The sequence below is a fragment of the Haemaphysalis longicornis genome, unplaced genomic scaffold (genome assembly GCF_048455015.1).
Source record: "Haemaphysalis longicornis isolate Haplotype H1 unplaced genomic scaffold, Haemaphysalis longicornis Haplotype H1 scaffold_8, whole genome shotgun sequence".
NCBI classification, from domain to species: Eukaryota; Metazoa; Arthropoda; class Arachnida; order Ixodida; family Ixodidae; genus Haemaphysalis; species Haemaphysalis longicornis.
Genome location: NW_027526445.1, coordinates 80,798,769 through 80,822,869, shown reverse-complemented (window position 1 = coordinate 80,822,869; position 24,101 = coordinate 80,798,769). Strand labels below are relative to the sequence as shown.

The window sequence follows — 24,101 nt, the reverse complement described above, 5'->3', positions numbered from 1 at the left end:
TCATATGAGCCACCAGAATAAAAGCACCCTAATATCCCACACCACCCTTTAATTTATTAAAAAATAGTTTAGAGAAAAAGCGTACATTTTCCTAGCACCACCCCACTTTGAAGCCCTGCCCACGCCAACCACTTCACTAGATGCTCGCAAAAGCAGAGAGGTATAAAATAGCATCGAATAAAATTTTTGATAGGTACTTTGATACATTTCAAACATCTGAAACACATCGGAACAACCAAGAATACACTTACATCACCAGCCTCGTTCACTTGCCCACAAGTGCTCTCGATGTTATCATTAATTTCCAAAGCTTCAAGGTGAAAGAAAACAACTGTTAGCATGATACACACAGGCATTTCTAACACAATGTAGCTGCTAGCAGACGACAACAGAAAGAAATCTGTTTTGTAGGGAACAGAAGAACAAAATGAAAATTTCAGACTTTCGAGTTTCTACTAACAAACCTTCACGGCACAAATCATATAAAGCAGGTAATATATACAATATAATGCAGTAACTAAACAAGGTGAATAACAAGGAAGGTCGTGAGTGAAAGCAATGACAGGCATAAATACTTTCAATGTGTAGGTTGCCATTGAATGCTTCGGCGGTCATAATGAGTCGACTGTCTTCATTCCCTTGCGATAACTGTGATTTCCGAATGCGTGAACATTATTCATGATGATGATGAACACAGCCACCTGAGTACCAACAGAAAGGGGTTGTTATGCTTGTGGGAGCAGCCTAGCAGACGACTGATGCACTGGCGGGATCGTTATGTACACGCAAAATACTTTCACTCATTTCACTGCTGCTCACCGTGATAAGGCACTGATCACCCGATGGTTGGCGCCCACATGATATTATTTAAAAATCAAAAGCTGTACCACCCACCAAATTCAGCAGTAACCCACAAGCACCGGCCAAACAACATGTGAGCCCTTTATCACGCTGTGAAGCAGCAGAAGTGAAAAAAAATTGCGTAACCCGTCTATCTGTGGGCGCAAACTAATGGCTTTAGGAACACTTTGTTCAAGAGTTTTCTGCCCCCATGACACCATAAGGCATGAAAATGAAAACGTTTACACAAACGTCAAAACAAAATATTCAGTGATCTTCAATATGCAGATCAGGCTGCTTAAAATAGGCAGCATAAACGAAGAAGGGAGCTTTAAAGGCAACAGTACGGCAGACTGATCATAACTTACTACTGCTCCAGTCTTTTTTAGTTAAAATGTGGCACCGCATTTCACGCAAAAAAAGTTTTTTTCGTAACAAAGCTACGTAAACGAATGAACAGAAAGAGTTTGAGCCACAAAAACCGATGCCAATCTGCAACTGCGTGCAGACTATATACACGCACACCTAGGGCACAGTTAGAGCTAAGGATTGCAACAGAAATGTTAGTGGCAGTCCTTAAGTCATTTTTGCATTATATTTCATTCTGTGCCACAGTTTCTTGTACAGTTGCTAACCGATTTTTAACCCTTCAACTGTAAGGTGTTTGTGGCCTGACGCACACCCAGTGTCGGCTTGCTTTACAAAATATGAGGGAACGAACATAGTGATTTATTTTATCATAATAGCGTCCACAACGTAACGCATCGAAAGGAAAGAGCGTGGGTGAGAAATCGCCTTTCTCCCAGGGATTTTCAGTTTGCCGTGCACGCTTCCATGACAACCCCAACGTTTCAAAATCAGAATCCGACGCTGTGAAACTTGCGCACGTTCTTTGGATGAGAAACTGTCAGAATGCAAATCCCAGCTCAGCTCATTCGGATTGGAATCCCAGAAACATCACTCCCGTTCGCAGTCAAAGTCCCCAGGCAGTCGGCCATCCGAAAGTAACATCGAGGGATGGAGGGAGCACTTTCAGCAGCCCGCCCAACGCAGAGAAATCAGCTAGCGAAAGCTGTGAGTTAGTCATGTTTCGGTCTATTGGAGAGGCAATGGCGTGCTTGGCCAACCTGGCGCACCGTGGAAAGAGAAAAAAAAATCTAGAAACCGGTTGTGGATTGCACGACAACCCTTGCACCCCTAATTGCACACGTGCCGCATGGTCACTCATCCCAACAGAATACAGCGCGAAGAGCAACCAAGGCCCCCAGCCACGACAGGTGGTCGTGGTCGCTCCGCATTCTTCAATATACCGTCGAGAGAGCTAGCGAGTGAAAATATGCGCTGGTAGAAAGATTCGACAGATGGCATGAACAGTCCAGGGGTAATCGCACGCGTGCTGCATGGTCACTTACACCGACACAGTACAGCACGCGGAGCGAGCAAGCGTGCCAGCAATGAAGGGTGGGAGCATTCGCCTCGTACTCTTCAATATACCGCCGAGAGGGTTAGTGAGTGAAAATACGAGCTTCTACAAAGATTCAACAATCGCTGCAAATTGTAAATGCTAAATAGATAACTCCATTTTCTGCACATGCCTCAATATCCGCGTCCTCCCATGGCACCATCAGGCACCTTATAGTTAATGTATGACATCGACAAAAAGTTTGGACACTTCAAATGTGACGTCTTATTGCGATCAGAAAAAAAAACTACCAAAAGCCCAAACAAAATCACTTCCATTTTATTCTTTAGCAGCCTCGAAACAGCAATGCATGCGTACAGAAGCTTCAAAGTGGGGAAAATATTTGACTGACGATAAAGAAGGCCGCCTTTGCTAGCTAGGTGCAAAGTGGTAGGTCACAAGCGGACATGGCACAGCAGGGGCCAAATACTCTAAAGCGACGGGGCGTCGCTTTGAAACAAGAGGGCAGCGCTATGCAAATGCATGTCTTCTGGGGTTGGGGTCATTGCTTTGGGGAAGCTGTGCACTCAGTGTGAGCCGCAGAAAATCACTGTGGCAACGGCGCGAAGCGACAACCACTGCCCCCATCGTTTCACTTGTCGCTTTGCGCCCTTGCCACAGTACTTTTCTGCGGCTCAAACTGAGTGCGCAGCCTCCCCAAAGCGACGGCCCCAACCCCAGAACACATGCATTTGCATAGCGCTGCTTCGTTGTTTCAAAGCGACGCCCAGTTTTTTTAGAGGATTCGGCACCAGTTTGAAATTTTGAAACAGAAAATCTCAGACTATCCGCCCCGGTGGCTCAGTTGCCACGGTGTTGTGCTGCTGAGCACGAGGATGCAGCTGAAATTCCTGGCCGCCGCGGCCACGTTTCTGATGGAGGTGAATAGCAAAAACCTCTGTGTGTGAAAGATTTCAGCGCCCGTTATAGATCCCCAGGTGGTTAAAATTATTCCGGAGCCTTCTACTACAGCGCGCCTCATCGCGCGCAATGCATCAGCACGTTAAAATGCTACAATCGACCATCAGTTACAATCTCAGACTACCTAACAAACAATGTAAAAAGTCCAGAAACTGCTGCGAAGGAAACTATATCCCGATCCAGAAAGAGACTTGGGTTTTTAAGCCTCCTGGTAAAGTGACTTTGTTGGGGTGAATTTTTTTTCTCGAACTTCCAAATTTGCGGGGGCACTATCTAGGCCCCTTGAGAATTGGAAAATCAGTGGACTGTACTTTCATGCACAAGATGCCAACCCGAACTAGCATTTGTCAGTTTTAATGCACGTTGACGGTGTTTACGGTATGCTGTGGCCTCACCCTAGGTTTCCAGCTTTGATTTACGTGCACGCTGAAGCGTAACTAAAAAGTAAACGTAAATAAATGAAACATGTCTATTATGGCATGCACACAAAACAGATGAATGGTCTCCTGACATCTATAAATGACAGCCGCTGGGAGTGAAGATATTCGCATGTCACCAGATCAGGTAAAACCAATCAAGTGCATCTATATGCTACTATGCACCATCGCTGCCATCTCCCCAACAGACCCACGGTGCGCGAAATGCGAGAAAAGTGCGAAAATGTGCTGCAGCAGAACTTGGCAAGCCTAAGCTTTCGCGAAAGTTCAATAACAGAGTGCCCGAGTTCAGTGTAGAAGTTGGTGATGCTCTTGTGAAGTTTCTTGAGCAAGGAAGAATGTGTGTAACAGGCTTCAATCTGAAGCTATTAAAGTAGCGCACAGCTTGGCGCTCGGAAATTTTATTGAGTTGAGCCGGTACTTCAACTATTTCAGCATACTGGTCACATATACAGATGGGAAGGTACTGAGCTCAGCCACCCAGCCTGCATGCAGTTCACTAACATTCCCATTTACCTATGTGTGTATACCTCAACGAAAAGTTGACTTGTCTACAAAGAACATGTGCTGCCCATACCTGTTTGTTTTTTCCTTGACAGCAATGGTGCCTTCAGTCCTGTGCCAAGCAATTCAAAAGCTGGGGGAGGAGGAAGTAGAACAAATTACATTTGAGATACTAAATAACATGTGACCTTGAAGATGCTAAAACGACGACGCTTGAGTATTTAGTATGCGTGCCCGTTATTTGTAGTACATGCAGCAAAAAAGCAACAACAAATCCACATCCAAATTTAAGTACAGCACCACCACTGTAAAGTTTATAACTGAAATAGATGGTTCTAACCCTTTGCTGATTGTTGTCAGGCCCTGTCCGCGAATGCTTTACGGCCATAGCGGTCCGCTGTCAGGCCACATCTGGCTTGGGCGTTCAAGATTAAATGTCACGGTTTTTCTCGCTGTGATGTGCCTGCATTCTTTATATACATGATGTGCCATCTCTTGAGGGATATGTGACATTTGTTCAAGATTTCGGAACAGGCCTTTTGGATTTTAGAGCACTTTCACATGTGCGCTGTTCACTGAAAAACGTGGCCACTTTCTCATTGCGTGCATTCTACAGTGGGGCACTTAGCAACGGCGAGGTATTCAACAAAAGCATGCAGCGAAGACCTGTGACGGTGGTGGAGACAGCCCTATGCGGATCGTTACTCTGTGAGTTATGCATCTAGTACAAGGGCAATAAAATGGTAATAGAAGCATTTTTACGGTCATCTAGAGGTTTTGATTGTCAACAGTTATATTTGGAGGCACACAAAGCTGCTGGTTCATGGCGATAAAGAGCAGCGAAACTTGCAGTATTGCGGCAACCTGAATCGACAGCTGGTGGGTGATGTGAGGGTTTGAGCCAAACGCAGGACCCATGTGAACGTATGAGGGGCGAGGAAAGGCTAGATGGGACGAGCCATTTCATCTACAAGCTCCTACGTTGAAGCCGCAAGGACTGTACTGTCTGTAGCGATAGCAAAACAAAAGGAGGCTGAGTTACTGTTTTTCGCCAAAACCTGCTAAAACCCTGGAGGTGTCTGCAAAAAGCCTGCACCCAGGATAATGCTTCTAGGGGTTTCACATGCAGTTCAAATAGCGGTAAAGGAGTTGTAAGCAGAATGCAAGAGAAAAAATAAATATCCTATGAGTTTTCCTTGTTTTCCTTTGTGAGGCTAGAAACTGGCAAACTAGTTGAGGACTGGATTGGCCAGAAAGTGGGTAAAATTTCCGGACCGCAATGCGTTTGTACCAAAGAATCAAAAGTTAGACCATTTTAAACAAAAAACGTTTGCTGCAAATACTATAGTTATAATGCACGCCATGATCATTTTTGAGTAATATGACGCAGGCTTTAATATGGAAAATCCCAAGCACTTTTCCTCTCAGTAGGCTTTTAAATCTTACCGATTGGAGCCGAGGCTGTTGCTGCCAAGTTTCGTGCTGTGGCAGCAGGGGTTACTGTGCAGCTGGATGAAGCAGCCACTTCTGATCTTGAGAAAATAACATAAATGCTGTGATAAGTGCAGACATCTCTAGTGAAAACAGTAAAACTGACTATGGAAAAATAAAACCTCTTTTCCGTCAAGGTGTTGGCTGGGGCATTTTTAAGCTATTTACACTGGCACCCGCACTGCTCAGTTTAAAGAACACTGGAGTCATTGAAAATCCAGAATGCTCCTGGGCTTCTTTTCGTAGGCTGCATTGCCACATTTTGTCATATATAGCTGACTAGTACCTAACGGCCACAGATAATTTATTTGTCACCAAGCCATTCCCCTTACAAACAGTTCAAAAGGAAGGGGAGATATGAGTCATTTCCCACTTCCAGGTGCCACTGTCAGATTGTCCTTCAAGAAAACTTCGAATTATGTAAAGACGATGGTCTTTCCTGGGCCACTAAAACGCAGAAATTTTGGTCTGCCTGCCTGCCTGTGGCTCGATTCAGCCAGCCGGCAAAAATGAAAAAAGAAGCTGAAGAAAATGAAAAGAAATGAAAAAAGAAGAAGATTTACATAACCACAGCCAAAACCTAATGTGTAAGCACTATACCTTCTGGTAGCATTTTAAGAAACCAAACGGCAACAGTTATGAAAGGTTCCATGTTTCCCTTGGAATGCACGAGGGGAAAGGGAAACGTTTGAACTAGGGCGGCTTGATCCACGCGTGTCTCTGCCGTACGGCAGTGCTGGCATTGAGGCACCCGGCCTGGTGCTGTGGTAAAATTACGTTGACTTGAGCAAACCTCTAGCGTGTTTATCATGGAAGAAGTGCGACGGGAGCAGAACAGCATGAGGTGAGCGGGGAAGCATTTAATTGGGAAAAGCATTCACCTGGCAACAGACTATAGTCTTTCATCGAAATTTGCAACAAAAGGAGCACTATGCGGCATATGTTTTACTTCTTGAATATTTTTATTTTTGCATTCAAAATATTTATCTACTCCACAGGAATTACCGCTGATGTTTGTGCTGCACTGTTTTAGCAGGTCTGCTTGACATGTTCTTCACAAACGTTTTGTGGATACATTTTTTTGCACTTGTATCTATTCCTGCTCAGCACATAAAAAATGCCTGCAATTGGAATAAAATAGCATATTAACAAACCAATAAGGTGCTGGAGGTTGAGGTGAAGTGAAGTTAGGGGTATACACAGAAGTGAAGAGAGATTGAGGTGAGGTTCATGGTGCTTAATGCATGCTGAAAAGGGGTTAACTAACAAGCCTCAATGTAACGGTGAAATGGAATTTGAGCAGTTGATTTTACTTGGAGGTAAGGTCAATGCTAGTTAGGTTAAAGCATTGAAACAGCTAGGCAGCCACCAACTCAGATGTCACTCTTAACAATAAATACAAAGCCACAAGCACAGATTGCGAACGGCCCTATTGACTAGTTCTGCTCCATATTTCTCCGTATTCATTGTTGTGACAATAGAAAAAAGCACTATGGTAATAATGGGCTTTGAGCATTCGGTACAATAGCTTCTTCAAAAGGACCACAGGTACACTAAGGCAAAGCAATGATGTTACCAGATTGTGTAGGCAGTGTCTCTCATCACTGCGTGACACAACGGGTCGTGGCACAGCACGTGGTAGCACAGCAGATGGTGGCACAGCAGGTGGTGGCACGTTCCGGCTCAATCCGGTCCCCGTTCCAGTGGCACGTGCAGAAAATGCGGAAAAAATTGCACATGGTCATTTCAACCATTCCACACTTGCAATGCCTTCCCCTCCAACCTTTCCACAAAAAAAAACTACATTTTCAAGCTGCAAATGTCAGTATTTCTAGAATCAACCAGTCCGATTTCCTCCTGCCCCCTGATTATTCACTAAAAAATAAAATAAGCGCAACTGCCAACGTCTACTGAAATGTTTCTATACGAGCGTACTTTTCGTGGAGCGGGATAGAACCTACTTTGTTGGGTTCATTCACGCGCATAGGATATGGGGGGATATCATTTTTCACACAAAAAGTTTCGGATTCATAATCTTACCAAACTATGAGATTGATGCTGCTCTTTTTGATGTTGTCTGAGCCGCTGTATTGCGCTTTCACCTTTTTCACGCTCATTTGCAACAGATGTGCCTGAAGATTTTCACACACCTTAGCAGAAGCACATGGACAATGCTCACACTGCAAAGTACGACAGGTATAAGCTGAAGCTATCAATTTGTAGTGGCCTTGCACTATTTCGCGTTCATTACATACTTTCGGTTCCAATTTTGAAATGCACGTACACCGTCGCTTACACAGTGGAAGCTTGTTCATTCAAATGTAAAGGGAAGCCGTCAAAGTTTGAATACAAACAAAAGTAAAAAGCAACAGTACACTGCAACTGTTGAGCAGAAAGGCAAATAATTTCTTGGTTAATGAAGTACTGACAGGAAATTTTCGTATTAAGTTTTTTTTGCTGCTATGATTGCCTACCAGCCCTCTAATCTCATACTGACACATTAAAAGGTCGAGCGCAGCGTAAGCATTCATTTACGGCGTCATTTATTTGTGTCAGTTTCTGTTTCAACCAAGCGGGCGCCGAGCGGCCACCATTCTTGCCGTAACCCTGCCCCTCTGGACGCGCATGCGAGTGAGCGCACCGGCGCACCCAGACCAGCCGAGGTCTTCACCGTCGCCACATGCCCGGGCAGCATGACGCCAGCCCGAAAACCATGACGTGTACACACGCCAGAGCAGTGCGAACTACCACAGCCAGCACGTCGGCTTCGTCACGGGAGCCTTGACATCGACAGTATGGGGCAAGTAGCAGATGATGTCATGTCGGCCCGCTCGGGGCTTTCTCGTGCGGGCAAAGAATAAAATGAATTTAAAATATGTTATGCCAAACGGTTGCTGCTGAAACTTGCTGGGAGATATATCATGAAAAAGGAAGCATTTTTAAGTAGTTACCGTAGCTTTGAAATTTCGTGTCGGTGCTCCTTTAGGTCCGTAATTGGTGTTAGCCTTTTGCCCTTGAAGGTGACATCCAGCACTTTGTGATTTAACAAGCAAATATACAGTGGCGGCCCAAGGTGCTTCTGACCTGAGCAATTATGTCTTCATCTGTCAACACACCACATCAGCGCACTCTTTCCACAGCCATGTCATCAGCAATAAAGACTAGAATTTTACCCAATCTTACCTAGAAAATCTGTTTTTCCCCATTTCATCTCCTCGCTTACTTCTTCCTTATTACAATATTAGGGGGCACAGTCTTGTGCATAGGGAGCGAGTGCATTTCCCTGCAATGTGTCAGATGCCAAGTCGCTGACACCATAGCTCATACTTCCAATTACCGGTGGCAATACCTGCCCGTGTTCAAATTAACAGGCTTCCTTATGCATAGACTTCTATGAAGACTTGGCCAGACCAAATTGTACAGTTTTAAATATCCATGAATTCGCATTACTGAAGTTTAAAATGAAGAGCTTTCAAAGAAATAAAGCAATTCTGTCCCTCGTTTCGCATCTCAAGTTTCTGGTCACCTTGTTCAGAGCTGCACTGTCATACAGGTTTATTTACTGAGCGAAAACACCCAGCTTTCCCTCTTTCATTACTGCGCCTATGAACAACCGTCCATTTTAACGACAATTATGGGGCTTTTTTTCATAGTCTTCATGGCGTTTCTGTCACAGGTGAAGCTGTTTGAGCTAGCTTAAAAAATGAATTTTTGAAAAAAAAATGTTAAGTTTTGATTTATCAAACCAAAAAAAATCCCCGCATTTCCCCGAGGGGAAGAATGTGAAAGTGCGAATGCACGAGTTGAATTTGCGCGGTTCGGTAATGTTCGCGAAAGAGAGATCACACATACACACACAATTACAAAGAGAGAAAGATGCATTTATTCACAGACACCTATTTGTGTTGTCGTTGTACTTGATTGCTAGAGCGGATCTCAGCTTTGAAATTTCGTGTCAGTACTCCTTTAAGCGGGTGCATTAGCCCTTCTCACGCCCGATTCCTGGCCAATCCCCCACGTGGGTATGTGCCATGTCAGCGGCCAGGCAGCGCGCGCCCATCTCCCCCCGTTGCTAAGGAAGACGAGGAGCGCGCGCACCCGCAGCTGTTGCTATGCGGACTACGGCGGCGGACGATTCAGGCTCGCTTAAGAAGTGCATTCGCAATTAAAAATTATTATCTGGGGCTAACTTCCAGGAACAGAGTGAGAAAATGGTGAGTGGTCATCGCATGTCACAGCTACTGGAGAATAATTTGTGCTCCTCACAAATAAACATCACTGTTATTTCAGTTTCATGGCACCAATTTTGTACCGGGAGACGGGTTGCTCTGCGACAGTAATGTTTAGTAAATTTTGTTAAAAATATTAAGTAGCGCCCATTCGCAAAGTTAGGTTTTGACTTTAGGCCGTTTAGCTCCATAGCACATCATTCTAGGCCATGGTGCAACGGGACCATTCACAAAGTTTACATCGCTTTCGTTTTCATTTCTGCATTTCAAAATTCATATTTTGCACATCTAGCAGAGGCTGAGGTCGGCAGCTGCCAATAATAAACACTTTTTTGTGACGCCACATGGGGAGTTGCCACTGCCGCATATATTTTACCGAAATCTCGGTTATTTGTTGGAAGTTTGCGATAAGAGGGGCATCATTGTTATTGGGGTAAAACACTCTTTTTAATGAACTAACTTTTTTTCTGTCTTTGTGGCCATCTTAAAAATGCCCCTTCTGTACTTAGACTGAACAAACACATCAAAATCGTGTTAGGTTCCAAAGACATTCCCAGATATCAAGGCAACATATTCCGCCTGACCAAAAACAGAAAGTCGCAATTGCAATCTTACCGGACAGCGTATAAGGTGCCGTGCTGCTGGTGGACTCCTTTGGCTGGGTCGACATGCAGCCAGAGGTGCTCGAGTCGTCAGTGAGAGGTGTCGGTTCATCAAAGGTAATAGTGCGCACTGCCGCATAGCAGGACCATGGGCAATGTCAGTGTAAAATACTGCTCGAGCAGATAGTACTTAGCAGTTTCTGTGAAGTGCACAGCTATCACCACGTCCAATCCAAACCAAACAATGAACTTTTGCAGACTCTTAATCTTTGTATGGTTATTTCATAATACCTTTGTCATTCCATCTCGGATCATAACCAGGTCCACCAGCAAAAGGCACAGAGGAACAAATAATGGTGGTTTATTGCAAGCTAAAGCGACCAGTTTTTTTCTGTTGGTGGCAAGAACCAGGACGGTAGTGCGTGGAACATTGGAGCACTCTGTGAAGAACCTGAGGCATGTTGTCCAAAGTACTTTACAGGCCTGCACTATGATACATGAACCGTACAGCCCAATATATCCTGAATACGTAAAGCCCAAACTTGAAATTCCCTTCATGCTTTTCTTTTTCTAATTTCAAGCCCATTTGTCACACACGCAAGAGTGCTAACAAAACATGCATGGAGCGACAATAACGCACATTGAAACTGTTTGTACGTTCCCGACAGCTAATTGTCAAAAAAGGCCTGAACAGTCTGCACTATTTAGAATGAAACGCAAAGCAGGTAATCAACTTTGTGCTCTCGCAGACAACAACAAAATCTACTGAGAAGCCAGCACTAGCCAGGTCAGTACATCGATGAAGAAAATCACAGCATACACAAAAACAAACATTAGGCCAGATATTGCCTGGGTACCATGCTGAAAAAGGTTCTCGCAAAGCAATTGCTGCAGGTATCTGTTGAGTTCCGCAACGTCACCACATCGTCCTGTGCGTGCTCCAGTTCCTTTTTCAGCATTGGCAGCACCCGACCGCTTCCCGTAGTCGTTTTATTTTCTGGTCTCTGTCTTCTCCCCTTTTGCCCTTTTACACTTTTGCAATGAACCTAAAATTCTCTTTCACAATACAAAAATCTGCAGGGACTACAAAATGCTCTGTCGCATGCAAGACAATAATAGTAATTACGGAATGCTCAATGTGATGGCTGAAGGACAGTCGGTGGTGCGACAGAAATTTGCGTATTGCCTACAGGGTGTTACACAACAGAAATTTCTGTAGTACAGCATAAATGTCTCATGCGACAGAGATTTTGTATTCTACTACAAAAGTTTTTTCTGGTAGGACTACAGAATGTCTGTCGCATGATAGATATGTCTGTTGTACTACATAAATTTCTGTCGAACGACAGACATTCTGTCGTCATACTACAAAGATTCCTGTCTCACAACAGACCATCCTGCATTCCCAACAGAAATTCCTGTTGTGCGACAGAAATGCCTGCCGTACGACAGATTTTCTGTAGTACTACAGACATCCCTGTCGCATGACAGACCATCCTGTAGTCCCGACAGAAATTCCTCTCGTGAGACTGAAATGCCTGTCGTACGACAGATTTTCTGTTGTTGTACTACAGATATTCCTGTCGCACGACAGACCATCTTGTAGTGCCAACAAAATTCCCTGTCGTGCGACACAAATTTCTGTTGTGCGACAGAAATTCATGATTTGTTTTTCGACTGGGGTACTCTCTAGAGTAATGATGTGTTTTTAATGATATGTTGTTTTGTTCGTAGTACTAACGTTGTTAAAGCCTCGCAGAAATACGCGATGCGAGTGATACGTGAATATCTCTTCCCGCTCGGCATCGGGAATCTGGTGCAGTTTTCAAGTTCTGTTGTGTGGGCCCAATGGCTGGAGCTTCTAGTGCAACACGAAGGTAGAACTTGAAGATGCCTATCATAAGTGCTGTCGCACTACTAAAGTGGTTTTTCGAACGACTGCGGTAATCAATTTTTCGCCTAAAAGCATCAAAATAATAACTAGTGTAGGTCAGTCGGTTCGAACACCACGTCGCCACGAGCCTTTGATTGCCCGAACAACCACTAATAAGCCCTTTCGACGAAGAGAGAGAGAGACTTTAATACAGAGAAAGCAGAGAGGTTTGATAGCAGGAATTCGCCGACATGCTACTCTGCGGAGAAGGTGGGAGAAGGAAACTAAGGAAGTAGATGAAAAAAGAAGAGTAGGAGACAAGAAGAAGAGAATAAAAACTAAAAGAACAGAATGAAAATTAAAAATGGATAGAGTCCTGTTTAAAGGCGCTGAGTAAAAACTTGAATGTAGACGCTAGGGAGATGGCTACAATGGTGTGGCGAAGCCATTGTCCTCGAGGTACTCAAATAATGCAGACAGGCCTCTCTGCTGGGAGGATATTGAGTGGAATGGTCCAAGCAACAAGCTTAGTGTTAATGGTTCAGGTTGGAGACATTCAGCAACAAGCTTAGTGTTAATGGTTCAGGTTGGAGACATTCAGTTAGGCCAAAAGACACATTAAAAATGCATTACACCAAATTCTGGATTATTCGGGTCAAAACAAGAACCGGTAATTTTATGGAATATACATCGGCAAGGATGTCTTATGTCACATCTATTATCATTGTTTGCTTTCGAAGCTGTATGCTGGAAAGAGGAATGCATTAAAGTGATGACCAGGCTGACGTCAGGGCTACCCAATTATCAGACGTCCCAATTTTACCACATGTCAGGAAATTTTTAAATACTTGAACAACCAGCTGTAATTATTGCATTTTAGGAACAGTTCATTGTAAAATGATTAAAACAAGCAAAAAAATTTGGCTCCAAAAGACTACCTTATCGGTCAAAATGTCACTGTGGCCACTGCAATCTAAAGGGACGTGCCAGGATTGAGTATTTAGGACCTCCGTACTCGTTAAGAAAACTCTGGCCTTGAAGGGCAACAAATATTGCGCTCGTCATTCCAGAAGACCTACATAAACATAATTCGGGAGCGTGCAACGACATTTCGCCGCAAGCACACGTCGACACAGGGTGCGCCTTAGGCAAATGACAGCTAAATTTTCTTGCGAAGCTTACGTTCCGATGTCGCGCACTACGTTCGGATCTGTGGTGATTGCCAGGAATGTAAGACTTCACCGATCAGACCCCACGCACTTCTCACCCCTATTGCTGTATCAGAGACACCCTCACAACAGTAGGTATAAAAATTCCGTCGCGTTGCTCTGCATTTTTCTAAAACCACAGAGGTTTGCTCTTTGAAGGTAATGTATACAACGCCCGTGCTATACTTGATGTGCTCAACAGTCATTCACACAAAATAGTTTGTCCTCGTGCTCCAGCATATATTAACTGCCACCCGCGTCTTTGATATGAACACTTGCGAGGTCTTTCACCACAAGTAGGCGAACACAAATCGAGAGACCAACCGCATCTTTAAAGTAATATGTGTGGAAGACAGCCTCATTTCCACGAAAAAGACTGGGACATTAGCATCTTCTTGCGTGCCGAAATATTACCGCCACACGTGTTTAACACAACTTCTTCCTGCAACACTCAAATACGAAATCGAAAAAAAAGACATTGAAGATCACAGTTTAAAGAGTTTAAGTGATAAATCACTGTGGACATTGTTCGTAATATTATTTCTTGCCTTCAGGTTACCTGCAATGTCATTGTGGCAGACTGGGGCCCTGGTGCTGAAGGACCGAACTACTTTAGAGCGGCTGCGAACACACCAATGGTAGGCGTGGAGATATCAATACTTTTGCAAAGGATTATCAATGCAACTAACTGCACCCTCCACCCAGACAATATTACGCTGGTAGGATTCAGCCTTGGAGCACACGTGATGGGCTTTGCAGGACGTCACTTCCAAAAGACTACTTCGATGAAGTTAGGTCGAATTATTGGTAAGTCGAAGTGCTGTAACACCAAAAAATATAATTGTTCGATTGCAAAACTCAAATGACTATAGGTATTGTACGGCGACCTCCCTGGAAATTTTCCGTATTTTAAAGGTATGCATTACTTCTGTTCGAACAAAAGTTCAACGAGAGGTTAAATAACTATTTATAAAATATACTCTACAACCATGTCATGTTGTGTATATTTTTGATTTTTTCTGGCGACTTTAAAAAACACAGGTGACAACGTTAAGATTTCCATAACGGTTTCTTTTCTATCTACAGACCAACACCATCTTGGTTACAACGTGTTTATGCACTCAGTTGCAAGACTTAGCAACCAATCTGATGCATGTGAAACAGTGATTGACTACAAGGCTATGGCTGCATGAATAACCGTACAATGCGTCAGTCGGTCCCCCTTATTCAACGTCGATTTGTTGCGCCGCCGAGTACAGCTGCTAAACTCTGTCTCAACTTGGGATATATCTGTTTAGGACACTACCCTTCTTGTCAGAGTGGCCGTACATGGCCGGATGTTGAAATGAATAAAAGTGAGATCAATACAAAACTGTAGGCTAAAATTGTTTTCTGCCACAAAAGAACAAAAAGGCGATGACGTGAAAGGACAGTCCCACAAGAGCAACATTAGCCTCCAAAGCCGAGAACCGTCATTGAGGCACTTAGAGCAACACCCGAGAAATTGCGAGGGTAAGGGCGTTGTTGCTAAATCTTTTGAAAAAGAAATGCCGATACCTTCGCGTGGGAGTTGGGAAGGGAGGAATTAAGGGCTAAATGGTTCCTGATGTGTTCAGGGTCTTCGGGAAGTGCCATGGGCTTTCTCACAGGAGGGTTGTACAGGACTGCACGGTCTATTCACGGGTGCGATCCGTCACCGTTGTAAGTCGAGGTACACAAGTCTTTGTGGTGAATTTTATAGTTGATGGTATTTTCATCTTATGTCAGAGGATCAATATAGGTTGCGGAATTTAGGTGTCGGGACGTCAAGTACCGGTATTGTGAGACCTTGTGGCATAATCAGATGAGGTGGTGGCTGTCAGCCTTGGTATCTCACTGACAGTATGCACATTTCGGGCTGATGTGGTGTAGCACAATTTGTGAATTGTGTCCGGTGAAAATAATGTACCTATATAGAACTTTTTAACAAACCCGTATTGGTTGATGTAAAAGAAGGATCGTTGGAGACGTGATTCCTAGTCGTATATTGCTTGAGTAGAAGTATATTTCCCTTTTTTATCCGTGTATTTGGTAGGAGAATATGGCAGAATTTTCGCTCGCGCTGAAGCTGTCGGGAATGTCGAAAGCTTCAGGGACTGCGGCATCGGTGCCGAAGCAAAACGTCAAGCCTCCTGCGGAGCTTTATGGGCTGCCCGGTCCCCGTGTATTGCCGAAACATGGTCAGAAGTCCATTATTGCGGAAGTAAATGTCGTAGAGTGGTAGGTTTAACATTTGCCTGATAAGTTGGTATGGTGTAGGGTGGATTCAAAATGAAAGTCGGAGTTCTTGAAATGATTCCTATCAATCGGTTATTATTCTGATCTTCTTTGGTATGTGATGATGGTGGTGACATTTAGGTTAGTGAAGAAGGTGTGTTGTAAGCTAAGAGGGGCAAAACAAGGGCCGCGACATCTCGGTGATCCGGTGGATCCCGGTTTCCAAAGCTAGCCATTTGTGCTAGACGTAGCAGCTCGTGCGAGAGCTGCTCACATGACGACGGACACCAATGATTGTAGCCTCATCAGTGCCTCAATGGTGTGCATAAAGTTTAAACATCTTATTCAACCACCAAGAAGGCCTAGTCAGTATGCATTCAGGCCCAGCTATTCGAAGAGGCAGAAGGGGAAACTGCTTCAAGTGCCATCTTTTAAACCCACGCTGAGATTCAGCGCAGTCGACGCAGACAAGTCGTAATCTATCGCGCAGCTTCAATGGTACTGTACATGAACATGAGTTGTTGAGATGTATTTACCCACGTCCAAAAAACATCATGAATATAAAGTAGTGACCTTAACGCGATTACCACAACATAAAAAAGAAAAAGCACACTCGAAAGGAAGATTCTCTACATTGACTATAAAACATTTATAAACAAGACAACATATAAACACCCCTATTACCTCGTATATCTTCCCAGTGCGCTTGAGAGTTCTGTGAATTGATACGACCGTTTTTTAAACACTCAGTCTTTCCAGCAACGAGATTGACGGCACACTGAAACACTCACCCTGGACGGCCGAAGCTACACAATATGCTTCTCCGATTTTCTTTGTTACTCTATCCCGTAAGTTTCAGAGCACCTTTGTTTTTTGGAAAATCTGGAGTGCATTTGCCCTTGCCGCACTGCTGTAGGAGATTGCCAGAAATAGCCGTCTCCTGACACAGCCCCTCGTGCTCCTCCATCATTTGAGACATCGTCGTGATTTCCCTATGTATTCCTTTTTGCAAATAAGTGGGACCTTGTATACAATGGCAACCGAGCTTTTCACAAACCTGCGCATTAGCGCAACACCACACCAAATATCTCTACTAGTGCCCATTTTTTGTCTCCAGCGCTTTATCTCATAAATGGAATTGATGAGATAAAGCGCTGTTACATCATGAGATAAAGCGCTGTTACGCTGAATACAATGTTACATCAATGAAATTGATGTAACATTGTGTTCATATGCTAGCATAATTAACCATCTAGCGTTACGAAACTAACCAGCCTTTTTTCAGTGTTACAGCGCCACATGTGCAAACTCATTTTTTTTTTTCAATTTGTATTGAATGTCTTGCATTTTGAAACCCCGACGGTTGCATTGAACGCCTGTATATAATTTATCTGGATTGTTTCTCTAATGCTACATAAGAATGTGTAGTGCAGTGATTTCTGTTCTTCATCCTTGCAGCCCCCCTCCCCTTCATTTATCTGGCTACCCCCTCTAGTTCATTTTTTTCCTTCAACGTTATTTCTTCGCCTCCTTTTGTATAGAAGTGTATGCTGTCTTTGGTTTTCCTTTTCCTTTTTTTATTGTATTGTTTATGCGTATACGCTGCGGTCTCCAACTGTAAATGGATTTCTAGGGCCCGTCAAGTTGCATGATTGCAACTTTTTCCATTTTTGTCCTGGCCATAAACTTGCATCTGATATAAATAAACATTCATTCAAACATTCATTAATCTACCAGATTGCACAAGCTCCCAAGCTTATTTGCTGCAGAACAAACTACCTGTACATCATCTCTGCTTTTTTTTCAACCAAACTGACAAATACCGAATTTGCGGTGTACTCACCGCATGTCTACCTGGTCTTTGAGACGTCGATTGTTTTCTATAATTAACTAGGAACCGTTTTAATCGTTCTAGCAATAGAACCGATCACAGGTACCTGAAAGCCACCTTTTCTAAGCGTGGCTATTTGAGTATCAAGGATTTCGTCCGTGGAATGAAAATACAAGTTTTTATCGCTTGCATTAGACAAGCTCTGGCTATGTCTCACTCTACTAATTTGTTACACACAAAATCAAAAGAAAAAAAGCTTTTTTCTCTGCCCTGGTGTGGTAACAAAGGCACGTTTGCCCCTGTTCCAACTTCAGCCTTAAGTCTCAGTGCTGAAGACAGTTATCTGTGGTCACTTGAAACCTGAAATTCAGCCATTCATGCACTGCTTTAAACATATCGAACACATTCTGGACAATGCCTTAACTGTCGCCTCCTGAAGCGAAACTCACAAAGAAAACATCCACGTACCTGAAGCATCTAAGCACTCCACCATTCTAAACGCTCCCCTCCAACACATGGTCTCCCTGTGGCTAATAAATGTTGCAGAGAACATGTGCAATGCAGGAGCGAATGCTGATGCCATTTTTTGTACAAACGAGTAACCATCTATCTCGATGTACATGGTGCCTAGGTACAGGCCCAACTGCTCCAGAAAATCTCTGGTAATCATAGCTCATTCATTCTGAACTATAACACGCCCTCACATATCAATACATTTTTCTACCGCTGTCGTAGCGGCGGGGCTGGGCGCACTATAAAGTATGTCTGAAACATCGATAGAGAAGCCCGACACAGGTGCACACTACTTTACAAATTTCACCAGTTCAGAGTTCTCGAAAAGAAACAGGTCTTCCATGCGCAGTCTTGCTAGTGGCCCTTGAAAGAACTTGGAGCGTGCATTATTCCACGTTTCCGTGTGCACTATAATAGTCCTGAAAGGCGGAATGGGTTTTTGAGTCTTGGTACTGAAAAAGACTCCAAGGTCAGCACTTTACTTTGTTTGATTCTTTCCGCCACAGCTTCCAAACCTAGCTTATCGCAAGCGTACACGTCGTTGGCCCTCAAGGCTTTTATTCTCCGCTCGTTGACAGCCCTTGTTTTTTCAAAAAAGTTTCAGACCATTTCTATTGATTTCTCTCAAAACTGAATTTCTTCTATCACAGCGAAAGCCCCTGTTTTTTTCAGGCTGTAAAAGCATCATCTTTTTGATACTAAGAAAGTCAACAACTTCATCCACCGCCACACTTCGACTGTTTTTAGTCGACCTGTGCGCCATGACGCTGTCGACACCCTCACAAAGGCAATTTTTTTTTCTTTTCATGATCTGCTAGGTTGGCAAATTGTGCGCCATCGGCAACGGTCTCACAAGTTTCATATTAAACTGGACAGCATACTTACCCCCTTATCTGAAGGTTCCTCCTGAAGTGACAGAAGGACGGCATTCGACAGGTTGGCAACATCTTGAACATCTATTTTTAAAGCTTTTGCCTCTTTTGGCAGGAATCTAAACGGCGCACTACACTGCATTTCTACTTGCGCTTCGGCAAGATCAAAGAAAAACTTTGTCCTACTCCTGGAAGGCGCCGTGTTCCGGGCTTGAATGCAGGTGACCCTGAAGTTGTCATGAAACAGTCATACCTGTCTCCAAGTCTCATCTCTCAGAATTCTACAAAATGTTCTGGCTGCTGAGTCAGCCAGACTGATTCTTCCTGCTAGCGTGGTTTTCACGGGGGAGCGGATGCCATGAGTCAAAGCGCAGGTTAGAACCTTCGTGGGGCCCCTGGCTTGAGCGTTAAAGCGACGAAGTGGCAGATCCGGGGAGTGGAGGAAGATAAGAAACAGATGCCCGAGGTACTAGAAATAAACTTCAATAGGCTTCGGGTTGGACTAGTTGGTATCTAGATATCATGGAACATTGAGCGCTCAACTAAACACGACTACCATAGCATAGAAAGAAAAAAAGACACATAAAAATTTCCCCGCATTTCCCCGAGGGGAAGAATGTGAAAGTGCGAATGCAGGAGTTGAATTTGCGCGGTTCGGTAATGTTCGCGAAAGAGAGATCACACACACACAACTACAAAGAAAGAAAGATGCATTTATTCACAGACACCTATTTGTGTTGTCGTAGTACTTGATTGCTAGAACGGTTCTCAGCTTTGAAATTTCGTGTCAGTAGTCCTTTAGGCGGGTGCATTAGCCCTTCTCACGCCCGATTCCTTGCCAATCCCCCACGTGGGTATGTGCCATGCACAGACACCTATTTGTGTTGTCGTTGTACTTGATTGCTAGAGCGGATCTCAGCTTTGAAATTTCGTGTCATTACTCCTTTAAGCGGGTGCATTAGCCCTTCTCACGCCCGATTCTTGGCCAATCGCCCAAAGTGGGTATGTGCTAAAGAAATTAGGAACTCTTCTTGGCCAATCGCCCTAAGTGGGTATGTGGTGTGGACGGACGGATGGCGGTGGACGCGTGTTTCAGATTACTTGGCCAATCGCCCTAAGTGGGTATGTGCTAAAGAAATTAGGAACTCTTCTTGGCCAATCGCTCTAAGTGGGTATATGGTGCGGACGGACGGACGGCGGTGGACGCGTGATTCAGGGTCGCTTAAGAAGTGCATTCGCACTTAAAACAGAAGATGCGGTGCTAGCGACTGCGAAACATTTATTGAACATGACAACTTATAAATACTCCTGCCACGCCGTATCGTTCGCAGCGCGCGTGCGAGTCGTATCAATTCACACGACTGTTTTTTTTATATACTCAGCCTCTCTTTTTAGCAACGACACAAACGCCGCATTGACGAACTCTCCCTCGAGGCCCCAAACCATACAATATGCTTCGCAGTTTTTTTTGTCACTCGGTCCCGTATATAAAGAGAACCTTCCTTTTGATAAACCTGAAGTGGATTTGCACTTTGTGCAGTGCCGTGCCAGATTGACGGAAATAGGCGTCTGCTCACACAGCGCATGGTGGTCCTTCAGCCTTTCAATGAGACATGGGCCGAATTGCCCTATATGAGCCTTTTTGCAAGTAAGCGGCCACTTGTATACAATGCCAACAGAGCACTTCATAAACTTCAGCCAGTGGGGAAGTTTATGAAGTTTACCACCACCAATTTCTAGGCTAGTGCCCAATATTTCGGTCGCCAGAACTTTATCTACCAGATGGCAAAACCTTACAAACTTATCTGGCGCAGAACAAACTACCTATACATCATGTCTCCCTCCTATTTTTTTCAGTGCATAGTACAAATCATGAATATACGGTATCACCACCGCACGTCTATCTGGTCTTTCACACGTCGATTGTTTTCAATAAACAAGAACAGACATAACCGTTCTAGCAACACAACCAATCAAACATACCTGATAGCCACCTTTTGTAAGCCTGGCTGTTTGGATATCAACGCTGTCGCCCATGGCAAGATAACAGGATTTTTATCGCTTTTGTTATACAAGCTCTGGCTGTGCCTCGCTTTACTAATTTACTGTTCGCTTGAAACAAAGGAACAAGCGGTTTTTCTCCCCTGATTTGGTAACTCGGGTAATTCAAACGTGAAATCCAACCCTTGATGCACTCCTTTAAACATATCCAACACCTTCTGGACAATGCCTTCAGTGTCACCTCCAGAAGCCACGCACACGAGGAAATCATCCACGCATCGGAACCTTCTAACGCAGCAACAGTCTTTAGGCTCCACTCCAACACATGGTCTTCCTCTTAAAAAACAGAGTTCGCCAATAACAGGTACAATGCAGGAAACCTTAAAATAGCGCGAAAAACTCAGACAGAGAGAGCAGCGCTCGTGTCTGTTTGCCGTCTCTCTTTCCGAGTTTTTAGCGCTGTTTCCTAAGGGGTTATGTGTACCAAACTAGCCTAGAGTGAAGCTTTCGTGCCATCCAGTAGACAATATTAAAGCCATCTTTTTGTGCAAACAAAGCACCATCTCACTCGATGTACCACGTGCTTAGGTACAGGTTTAACACGTCGCGAAAATATCCGGTGCTCATAGCGCATTCATTTTAAAATCTACCACATCTGTAGGCATCATTGCATTGTTCTATGGCTGCCATAACGGCGGTGCGCGGCCCAGTATAAAAAAGGTCCAAAACATTGGTGGTTTTGCGGCTGGAAAAAGATATTGGGCATCGAAAAAAAATACAGTTTTATGAATTGATATGACTCCTACGCTCGCTGAGAATTGATACGAGGCAGTACGGGTATTTATATAGTGTCTTATTCATTAAACTTTTCACAGTTGCTAGTAGCGTATCTTCCGTTTCGTGCGTCCCTTTTTTCCTTTTATGCTGTGGTCATTGTTTTAAGTTCAGCCCTTTATGTTCCATGATGTCTTGATACGAACTAGCCCAACACCATGCTTTATTGAAGTTATTTCCTAAAAACAGCTTCTTGGAGCGTTCCGCTGCACTCTCAAGCTCTCTACTTTCACAATTTGACGTCTTTGACGAATGCGCTCTTGTTCATTGCACACTGACTGCCTTCTACTGTTTGGGATACAGTGCAATGTCAAGTATGTACAGCGGCAATCTTCTTTTCATGCCTTCCAAAAGCGTCTGGATCCCTGTCTTCCATGTCTCCTACCATCGGCTGGCCCTCCTTTATAAATGTTTATCTTAATCAATACACACGACTTGTACTGCTATTACGGGACCTGGAGAGCTGCATGTTCCCTTCAAAATATTCCGAGGAATCTCTTTAGGTGAACATGTAAGTAAGGAATATTCAGATTGTTGAAGATCAGGTTCCCTGATAATGGTTCCTATTTCACGTTCTACTTGGGATATTAAATCTGAATGAGGCCAGAATATTGGAAAGATCGCTTGTTCGTCCAGCGTGTCCAAATTACATTGGTGGTGGTACGGTTCCATCAGGTTTAAATGCTATTTGAAGTTAGTCAAAGGACAATTTCTGGATGATCTGGCACTGCTTTTGATGGTGTTTTAGTGAAGGGCCGGAGGACAGTGGTGGCCAATCCGCCGGGACCGGTTGCGTAACGTTTCCGCATGGCAAAGCTGCATCGTAGAAGAAGAAGCAAGAAGAACGAGACCACCGACACTCTTTAAAATTCTGCCATAGTGCACACATGTCCTTTGTATCACTTTCATCTGAGAGTGAAATTCTTGCAGTGTGGTTTGAATTGCCAGGAAATGTTTCATCCTCCCTTGTAAATGCACACTTCCTATGTGGGGTGACATCGACCGGTTCACTAGATGCAGCTTTGGCTGCTTGTAAAAGTCACGTCATATTAGCAGGGGATTTCAATTCCCATCATGTTGACTGGGGATTCCGTACTGATGCTTGCGGAAGGCGCTTATGGGATTGGGCTAGCGATCACTCTCTCTCCTGTATGAACTCCACAGTTGCTACTTACCTACGCGACAAAAGTAAGTCGGCATTCGACTTGGCGTTTGCAGAACCGGGTCTGGTTACTGCTTGGTCTACAGTAGACTGTGCAACATCTAGCGGTCATCTACCCGTGGTTTTTGATATCAGTGTAAGGAAAAACGTTATCCACTGGGCACGCGCTTTTGTAAATATGCCTCGGTTTGGAAATCTTATGCGTTCAGCCCTGCCTTCGATACCCACTTTAAGATAATGAATGTCGCGCCAAGGAGCTAGTATCATTGATAGAGGATTCGGCCACGCGAGCTAAATTTCCTATTACTTCGGTCCAAGGGAAGCCTTGCAGTCCATGGTGGAATGATGAATGTACGAGGTACAACCGTCTAAGAAAAGCAGCGTGTAAAAAATTGCAGTATAATCAGTGTCCTAGTAAATGGAGCAAATTCAAGTATTTTCGCACTGTGTATAACGTACAGTTTCACGGGCAAAAGAGATGTACAACACAAACCGATTCTCTATTCTCTCAGAAGCTTGTAATAGGCGGGCGCTCTTCAGCTTCTTGCGGATAATGAAAAACGGCGTTAGTGCATCAAACCTTGACTCCATCATTCATACGGCAACTGCCTTAAAAATTCTTCTTGAAAAATTGGCTTTAGGACTCCAGGCTCCGTTCACATCTCAATATTCAGTACTGGCTCCCCAGGTGACTGACTCTCCTTTACTGAGCTCGGCTGTAAATTTTGAGGAGGTTACAAGGGGTGAGTTATATGACGTGTTGCAGTGTGTACCTGATGCAGCACCAGGCCCAGATGGAATTACAGTTTCAATGATAAAGGTCTTGTTCAGTGAGTCACCCGAAGACCTCCTGCATATTTTCAACCACTCTTTGTGTGCCTCCTGGATCCCTTTGGATTGGCGGCTGTCTAAAATTATCCCCTTGCCTAAGAAACCCGGATTAAGATATGCACTGGATAACATAAGACTGATAAGCTTAACGTCTAACCTTGTCAAAATAATTGAAAGAATTTTATTGACCAGAATTGAGAAGTTTTTAACCAGTTCTAACATATTGAGCCCTCG

General features: G+C 44.0%; 1 protein-coding gene across 1 annotated transcript in view; it reads left to right on the top strand.

The window, feature by feature from the left end:
* The window catches only part of LOC144148869 (phospholipase A1-like), a 187,584-nt gene that overhangs the window by 107,498 nt on the left and 55,985 nt on the right, over nt 1-24,101 (top strand). Inside the window, exon 6 of the mRNA XM_077680390.1 lies at nt 14,122-14,374. Within this exon, the coding sequence (XP_077536516.1) occupies nt 14,122-14,374 (253 nt within the window). The remainder of the gene's footprint in view (nt 1-14,121; nt 14,375-24,101) is intronic.